At 36.8% G+C, this 9321-nt stretch overlaps 1 protein-coding gene across 2 annotated transcripts; it reads left to right on the top strand.

Moving 5' to 3' along the window:
* Positions 1-412: 412 nt before the first annotated feature.
* On the top strand, positions 413-8885 carry LOC109214716 (DNA repair protein RAD51 homolog 2). 2 transcript variants are annotated; one of them, XM_019378665.1, is made up of 14 exons: positions 413-568; positions 1876-1989; positions 2076-2228; positions 2443-2546; positions 2635-2698; positions 3317-3372; positions 4491-4571; positions 4920-4985; positions 5085-5144; positions 5263-5354; positions 6576-6695; positions 7536-7679; positions 8318-8396; positions 8505-8885. In XM_019378665.1, the coding sequence occupies exons 1-13, from the start codon at positions 485-487 to the stop codon at positions 8359-8361; spliced, it is 1182 nt and encodes a 393-aa protein (XP_019234210.1). In that variant the 5' UTR covers positions 413-484; the 3' UTR covers positions 8362-8396; positions 8505-8885. The 2 variants fall into 2 exon arrangements, with proteins under 2 accessions (XP_019234210.1, XP_019234211.1); XM_019378666.1 differs by lacking the exon at positions 4920-4985 and having other exon boundaries at positions 414-568.
* The last annotated feature ends 436 nt before the right edge of the window (positions 8886-9321 follow it).

Genomic DNA, 9321 nt, shown 5'->3' on the forward strand with positions numbered 1-9321 from the left:
CAATCAATACAATCAATACAAATATTGTCTATATTAAAACAATATAATATAATACAATACAATGTGATATGACACATTATGAAATAGCAGGTAACAACCATCCAAACAAGTAGTTCATTAAGAAAATATCAACACCTTTGAGAGTTTTTTTTAAGCTTCTACTATTTTTAGACTATTTCAGGTAGCTGGTGCAATTTTTAAAAGTGTATTTTCTACTTCTTTTGTTTATTATTATTTTTTTTGTTTTTGTTTTTGGGGATTTGATAGGATTTTTTTGGTGACTCTGAACTTTTTGTTGGTCACAATTCTGTTGAATTTAGCCGTCGAAATTTGATAAATATTTGATAAAGAACAAAAAATATTTACTTGTGGTAAATTTAAAGGGTTAAAGCTGCTAAAAATATATTTAAGTAACTATTTTAAACCAAATAATGACACAAGTTGAAAGATAAAAGAGAGAAAGAAGAGGGAGAGGAAGAAAGCTATGGCGAACAAGCTGCTTAGCGAAATGGGTCTTCCCAAGTCTATTGCCAACATTTTTGCTGCTCGTAACCTTATTACTGCTAAGGTCTCCTTTTAACCCTTTCTTTCTTTGTTAATTTTACTTATGCTAAATATATTTACACATTTTTTTTTTCAAGTTTAAGAATCTTTGCTGCCTTCTGAATTCTTCATTCATTAGCATTTAAACTATGTGAGCCTGTTTTACTTCTTTGTGTTCTTCAAATTTACGTATGGAATGTACAGTTTCATCCCTAAGTTTGATCCTATTCAGAAGGGCAATTATGTTTAAAGATTGATATTTCTAAGTGTAACAAAGTCTATTAACACATGTTGAGGTGCAAATTTTAACATCCAATGCGTAGTTTTTGGCTTTTAAGCTAAATTCAGTTTCTACTTGTAATGTTTTATGAATAAAAGAGCTCATTTTTGTGTTTTCTTGAAATTCACTGGTCGAGGGAAGATGTTGGGGTGGGGGGTGGGGGTGGGGGTGGGGTGGGGGGTTGTTATGGCGACGAGTAGTGAAATATAGGAAGTGGGAACACTGTATTAGATGAATGTGCAAAGGAATTTGGTATTGAGTATTGGGGTAGGTAATTGAAGTGAAAAACTAGCAATGAGTAGTGAAACATAGGAAGTGGGAACACTGTATTAGATGGATGTGCAAAGGAATTTGGTATTGAGTATTGGTGTAGGTAATTGAAGTGAAAAACTAGCAATGAGTAGTGAAATATAGGAAGTGGAAACACTGTATTAGATGGATGTGCAAAGGAATTTGGTATTGAGTATTGGTGTAGGTAATTGAAGTGAAAAACTAGTGATGCTTGTATTTTGGATGTTTATTGATTTGATACTCTGAGGTGTTCAAGATGTTAGTAAGAAAACATTTTATGCAGTTTTAAGTCAATCAAAAACTGTCAAACAAGAAAAATACTTTCCTAGTTTTTACAATAAATCAGATGAAGTATTTACGAATCTGTTCATTGCTCTGATAAGCACTAATGAATTATCCCAAGCATGCGTCTAACTGTCTATGCTGAGTGCGAAAACGAGATCACACAAGGAAAAAGTCTTTTTTATATGGAGCACCTTTAGTTTCTTGTTTCCCCGCAGGTAGTTGTTTCTTATATAAACAAGACACAGGTGTGCATGTGTGTTTCATTAGATTCTGATTGTTGCTTTCATATTTCAAGTGCGCATGTGTGTATCATTTTTCCTTATAATTTAGTACCTTGGTTTTAAGTGCAGTATAGATTTTCACCTAGAATACGGTGAGGGGATCAATTTTATGTATCCTGTTTTGAACCTCATTAACTTCCTGACAAATTGCTTTCAATGTGTCTCCATTAATTTATGCTTGTTCTATGGTCCCAGGACGTATTGTCATTGACAGAATTCGAGTTGATGGAATTGTTAGATGTGGATTTAGCTGTAGTAGCATCAGCAGTGGCACACATCAGTGAAATTACATGTCCTCCTTACCAAACTGTAAGTTTATAAAGGCAAAATCCGTCGTTCATTTCTTCAAGAGGAGATGCAAACTCACTTTTCCCCCTCCTCTTCGTGTGACTTAGGCACTTTCATTGCTGGAACAGAGGGTTCAAAATGAGAGAATGGCTGGCCATCTTCCAACTTGTCTAAAAGGACTCGATAATGCTTTGTGTGGTGGAATTCCTTTTGGTGTTGTGACAGAGCTAGTGGGTCCGGCAGGCATTGGTAAAACTCAGGCACGATTGTCTGCTTCGAACTTCTACATTACTTTATTTTCCTTTTTATGGTAAGTTGGGCCTGAAAAGAAATGCTAAGTGGAGTACATCGAGAGAGATTTTCATATTTTTTAATCTGCTATCTTCCCATAATAGTGCTATGTGTTTCTTGCTTTTAAAACATTTGTTGCCTTCGGTAAATTTTTGATCGAGCTTCTTCTGTCTTAAATTGCAGTTCTGTTTGAAGCTTTCGTTATTAGCTTCTCTTCCATCAAGTTATGGCGGCTTAGATGGTTCTGTAATTTATATTGATACAGAATCCAAGTTTAGTTCAAGGAGGTATTTTCACTTTTCAGGCTTTTGGTACTGAGGTTGCTGTGTTATAAGTGGAAATGGTGACCATTCTATTTCTCAAGTGTCTTCCCAGGATGATAGAAATAGGATATAATAGCTTCCCCGAAGCATTTCACGCTGAAGGGATGGCGCAGGAGGTATGCAGCATTTTGTCTAGTGCTTTCTGCCATATTTTTTTAATTAATTAAGCACTCTGAAATGACAACCATGAACAGGGGAGCGAAAGGTTTTAAATCAGTTTCCAGTTTAAGTCTATGAATTGCTTGCCGGAGCTGGTTTATATTACTAGCAAGTCCAGGACATATTACTTGGAATCGATTTCTTTTCCCAAATAATTTTATTTCCCCCTTGCTTTGACTAACTTTGTAGTGTAAGTGAGCCATGAAAATGGTCATGGTAGGATGCAAGGTCTAGATCTCCAGTCTCTTCTATAACTTGATGCATAGATAATCATGACCATTTCTAAGTTGACTTTTCTCCTTTAATGATTGACTTGCAGATGTCTATAAACATGTCTCTTCCATGTTCAAGTATGTCTGTGTGTCTTTGCTCACTCTGTCCCTAAAATAAAATGATGGTGAAAAGGAAAAAATTTAAAGAGTCGGACATCTTTTAATTTTGCAAGTCAACTATGTCAGAGCATGTAGTATAGCAGACCTTTTGACATATCTTGATGCTGATATACCCTTTAATGTTTTCCGTGTAATGCAATTGAGTTGAAGAGTTTAGTGAGGATGTTCCGCTTGATGTTGCAGATGGCTGGAAGGATCCTAGTTTTAAGACCGACATCACTTTCTGAATTTACCGACAGGTTTGTTGCAGCTTTACCTATGTGCTGTTATTCTAAGTTTTGATGCAGTAATGAACTCATGAATATTTAAATTCTGGATTATAATGTTGGAAGGAGTACGAGTCCGTTAATGAAATTGACTTTCTTCGTGTTCATCTTCTCTTCTCTGAAGGGTGGACTTAGCCTCTCAATCACTTCCATTGAAGGTTAGGATGAAAGGTCCGAAGGAGTTATATAGTTTATTACAGTTGGTTAGGTGGTTGAGAGGAAAGCGGTTTTATTAGAAAATAAATTGTTTGGTGAATGATGGTCATGAACATGCTAAAGAGTAAATCCAATGGGAAGTCATATACAATGTTGTGTTAAAGCCCGTATATCTCCTGTCTTATAACAACCAAGTGACCAACAAAACATCTACGCAACCTTTATATGTTGTGTTCATAATGCATGTATTTTTTTGTTTAGTTCCTGTACTATAATTTCTTTTTCCCTCTGTTTGATCGTACTCTTGTCCAGTGTTATCAAAGGCGCTCTTAAGCCCTGAAGCGAGGCTCAAAACATATTGAGCGCTTCGCCCCGCTTAGCGGGCGCTTCACCGTTGTCATCAAAGCTCTAAGGCATACTTTTCCTTACCAATGAGCGTAATCCTGAAGAGGCCACATTAACCAATTGATATTTCACTTTATTGTAAATTTTCTTCAATTTCTTAGTCTATATATTTGGTATTCATGCTTATAGATATTAGTTTTGGACTACACATACATATTTGTAGTTTTTCTCCATTTGCGCCTTTCTTCGTTAAAGCTCACGCTTTATTTGCGCTTAAAGCCCCAACATACCTAAGAACTTTTTTGCGCTTTTCGTCTTTGATAACACTGTTGTTGTCCAAAACAACCTGTTCTTGGATAAAGTAATAACTCGTTAATTTTTTGAGAAAATACCGGTATAGAAATAGTAGAAAATATACTTTAAATAAGGTTCTTTACAGTGACGCCCAGATTCTAGCTTTCATAACACTCATCCTCAGTTGTGGCCGGCATTGACTGCTGTCTGAAATTCTAGCTTTGATAACACTCATCCAAATTGTGCAAGTATTGGAAGTTTTCCTTTTTTACAAATTATAGTCTGTGTTCTGTCAGCTTGCAGAAAATCAAAGTTTCACTATTTCAACATGGTGTGAAATTACTGATCATTGACAGCATGGCTGCTCTTCTTGCAGGGTAATTCCTTTTTCACTTTTCCTGCGTAATTTCTCAACATGTACTTCCTTTGGGGTACAACTTCTACTGGAGTTCTAAACTTTTCACCTAATATCCACTTGAAAAAATTGTGAGTATCTTGGTAGTCCAGATAACATCAGTCTGAGTACTTATAAATTTGTGCTCTTAGGTTGTATACAAGAATAATGTGTAATGCTGTATCAGATTCTATTGCTTTCCTAGGAAAATTTATGCAATCATTCTCAATGTGAAAATTTGGGTCTTAATACATACTGTGTCTGTGGAATTCATGCTAACCTGGTTTTGTTGGGAGCATATTCTATAATCTCTTTGATTATGCAAAAACAGAGATTTGACACGTGGTGCTCAGAATCCTCTTCTTGCAGTTGATGTGATTTCACGTTATGCGCCAATGTTGGTTTAAGAATTCTCTGAAAACTCAGTAGCATTATACTGTTTTCCACATTGTCTTTTTAACCATAGTAATAATTATGAACTTTTCACTCTCTCCAGTGAAGGTGTACAAGGACCTCAGAGACAACACTCATTGGGTTGGCATATATCATTTATCAAGTGAGAATTTTGTCTTTCTGAATGAATATCTATAAAGTATCTCTTTCTTCTCTCCACCGATCCAAGCAAGTGATCAATGTTCTTTTCTAATCTAGTGCTGCTTCTTTGCCATTTTCAGATCAGTTGCAGAATTTTCACGAATTCCTGTAGTAGTGACCAACCAAGTGAGATCTCAAAGTCGTGATGAGACTTCCCACTATTCTTTCCAAGGTATCGTGGTGCACTGAAGTCGTTTGGTATTTTTTCCTATAAAATAAACACAGCTTTTATTAATAATGACGGGAGCTTTTCTTTGCTCATCTTAAACAAATAAATATATTTTGAGCGACAATAGGGATCATTGCCATAAATTATGCTTGGTTCCATGTCACCAAAGCATGTTTGCTTGCACATTCATCCCTGAAATTAATGGGTAAAATGTGTTCATGTGCTAAATTTATGAAAATTTATTCATTCAAGAAGTAAATTACAGGTTTTTGTTGAGATTATTATAAGATTCTGAGTTGTTTCTCAAGGAAAATTAGGAAAACTAGATATTGATAACCACCCTTGAGTTTCCACTGATAATAACCACATATCACCTGGTGAGAAGGAGGAGGAGAATGAACAAGAGAGAGGAGAAGAGGAGTGAAACGAACGGGGAGACCAGTGAATTTCCGAGTTTGGTGTTTTACTGGAAGTTCAGAACTGATTCCTCTCTCTTGTTTGTCCGCATATACGGAATAAGCTGAACTCTCTGGGCCCTCAATTAGATCAAGTCACCCCTACTATTATTCTGCAACGTCAAAAGTGAAGTCACCCTATGCTTAACTAAACGCTGTCATCTCAAAACACCCGAATTGAATTCAGTTTTACCCTAATTTAGAACGTCTACTCCAGCTCATTACATTCCTTCTGCCTTTGGAATCATACTCGACCTCGAGCAAGCTGTTGCTAGATAAACTCTGGAAACTAAGCTTGATTACCTTCCTATCTTCTTGTGTTGCTTCTTTTTGAGGTAAATTTTCCCATTGCACAAGTATCTTCGGTGAAATTCCATTGTTTTCTTTCACCAGTTTCCGCTGTAGTATTGCAATAGGTCGAGTCAAAGCTGTCCATCTGCTTTGGTCGCCAGGAGAAGCTGTTGTAGAGATACACGCGGTCCAATCTTCATTTTCAACAATCAAGCATGAAATTACAAGGTGTAGCTGAGAATTTTCAGGAAATTGTAGTGCATAAGCAACAGGTCCTACCTTTTGTTACTTCACATGGCCCATAAAACTTCGGATGCTGTTGTGTCACATGTTGGTTGAGAAAATGGGTTGTGATGTCCTTATAATAATTTGGGCAATCCTCACGTATGAGCTAGCTTATGTGGGTTGAGTTAAACCCAATGTCCTTTTTTTAAAATGGTACCAGAGTATATTTTAACAGGTAAAACTTCCTTTTCAGAGCTGAGCAGAGTCGATCGTCCAGAAGCTACCACAAATCTTGATTCTCATCTTGTTGCTGCTTTAGGGATCCACTGGGCTCATGCTGTTAGCATTCGTCTTGTATTTGAATCAAGATCAGGTTTGATTCTTCTTTTCTCAGAATTGGTGATCCTGAATTTTTGTTTTGCTGTTGATTTTCTCTGTCCTTACTCTATTGATAGGAAAATTGTGTTTTTGTGGTCTTGAAACTCGCCTTTGTGCTCACCTTTGGTTCTGATGTGTCAGCAATCTGCTTACCTCGCAACCCATAAAATTAGCTCGAGTAAATAAGTACTGTTACTATATTTTTGTTTGTTGGTCTTTAACCGTCTACATGCTCTTCTGGATTCTGGTATCTGAAAAATCACTGCAGACAGATTATGCGAGGGAGAGGAGTTGATTGGTGTACAATTGGATGGCGGTCGGAACTGGTTTCTTCGATAAAATTTATATCTTTGTATTCTCCAGGACATTGTTACTCCAAGCTTACGCCAAAAGCCAGCACCTGATAATTAGCAGAATTTATTTGTAATACGGATAACAACCCACGGATATGTAACTAGAAGAAAATGAAAGATTTGGAAGCAAAGAAATTCGTCAAAGTTATTATTTGTCTTGCGATAGGTCCTATTTTGCGTTCGGCATGCTTGGACACTACTGCAGAAGTAACCTCATGCTCATTTATGCTCTCAAATTTTGTATTGCTTTCTTAGCATATCTTGTAGATAGAAGTTGGTTAGAGGGTTTCGATCCTTAATATTTGGTCTTACAACTTGAACAGGCAAATTATTGCGGTGGTTCATAACTTCTAAGAATGATACATTGGAGTCTCTATATAGAGCTTACAGTTTTGTTGCTGACTTAAACTTTCTGATTCATGAGTAGACTGCAGATTAATATAGATAAATGGGAGTTGCTGATGCTCTCTTCCGTCTTTCAGGTCAAAGGTTCATAAAATTAGCAAAATCTCCACTATCTCCACCTCTTGCATTCCCTTTCAACATAACTTCTTCTGGGATTTCATTGCTTAATGATGATGGAGTGGAAATGCCAGGGCCAGAGATACATACAATACATTGTCAAGGTCTGATTTAAAGTATACTACTTGCCTTTTTGTTTGTGGGTGGGGGTGTTTGCAGGGGCGGATCCAGCCCTTTGGTACCAGGTTCAACTGAATCCAGTACTTTTGGCGTGGAGCATAAATTTATATGTAAAAGTTCACTAAAATTGCAGCATATAGTAGATATGAACCCATAACTTCAAAAATATAATGGGTTCAAAGCTAAAAACCTTAAAAGTTGAACCAATAGAGTTTAAATCATGTATCCGCCTCTGGGTGTTTGGGTAGTGGCGTTATTCCAATTTGTTGTTTCAAGCATACATCCATGATATAGAAAAGAAGACACAATATCATCGAGAAACAATAGGAAGAAACAAATCGTTGATTAGAGAACAGTTCCAGGCTTTCTGAACTATGTGGATTCATTTTTATGACAAATAATAACAGCCTTATGTTTGGCCTATTGCTTGGAAGTTGGAATCTCTATAGTTTCTGTCTAGTACATTTTGTCCATTTCTCCCTGTAAGAGTTATAGTATCATCCAATAACGTAAATTCGCGTGTTTTAAGTAAGTGCAAAATTCCAAAAATGTCATTTGATCATATGTTGCTTCCAAGTTACTAGTATTGATAACCCTCATCGAATCTCTATACATAATGCAGGTCACAGCAGCATTATTAATGTCGGAAGCGAAATGATGCATTGAGCTTCAGAAGCAATGCTCCCTTGCTCTATGTATAGGTGCGCTGCTAAACTTCTTATTCTTACACTGGCACATTCTTCCTTTTCTCTAAATCCTCGGACTTTCACTTGGTTGAATCTTAAATCCCTTGATCATATCATTTTTAGGTGTAAATTCCATCACTCGACGAACAACAAATGATCAACTTTTACATGAAAATTCTGTTGGTAGTATGTGGGCTTCTTCAAATTAAGGATTCACAACTCCCTCAGATCCATTCTGCTGATAGTACCCCCTCACAGGGGACGTAGTAACATAACTTGATGGCGCTTGCCCCCGTCTCGCCTCCATTACATAGCTCACATTGTGTGGGTTTTCCTCTCAGGCCCCTTGAACAACTTGACCATATTCTTACTCTTAGAGATTCATTCATTAATTTTGTTTATTCGGACACGAATCGTGCTCTCTTTTTGACTGCCATACTGATGTGTATAAACTGTAATTCTTATTTGTGAGTGAAGGGATGTTGAAGTGCTTACCATTAATTATTCTGTATGGCTTTTCTAGTCTCCGAAATTGGTGTATTTTTCAACTTCTGTATGACTGCTCTGGCTTGCTTCTGTGCAACATGTTAGGACAACTAAACATTAGCAAATGTAGATTATATCAACGAAGCTTGTTATGAGTACCCAATCTTGCCGCAAAAAAAGCTTGGTATTTATGTGGAGAAGAATAAGGGGGCGGACGCATCATCCACCGAGTTTAGGACCATGTGCCACCAACTCTTGGGGATTTCTCGGCTATCACGAGTTTAGGACCATGTGCCACCAACTCTTGGGGATTTCTCGGCTATCAAAAGAAGGATTATATCGATGAAACTTTTGCACTTGTTTTACACGTTCAATTGACCTTAGTTCAAATTAATTAAATTTTACATTCATTGTAGTTTAACTAGATATAGCAAGTTATCTGAAGATTTTTCTA

Source organism: Nicotiana attenuata, unplaced genomic scaffold (genome assembly GCF_001879085.1).
Source record: "Nicotiana attenuata strain UT unplaced genomic scaffold, NIATTr2, whole genome shotgun sequence".
Taxonomy (NCBI): domain Eukaryota; kingdom Viridiplantae; phylum Streptophyta; class Magnoliopsida; order Solanales; family Solanaceae; genus Nicotiana; species Nicotiana attenuata.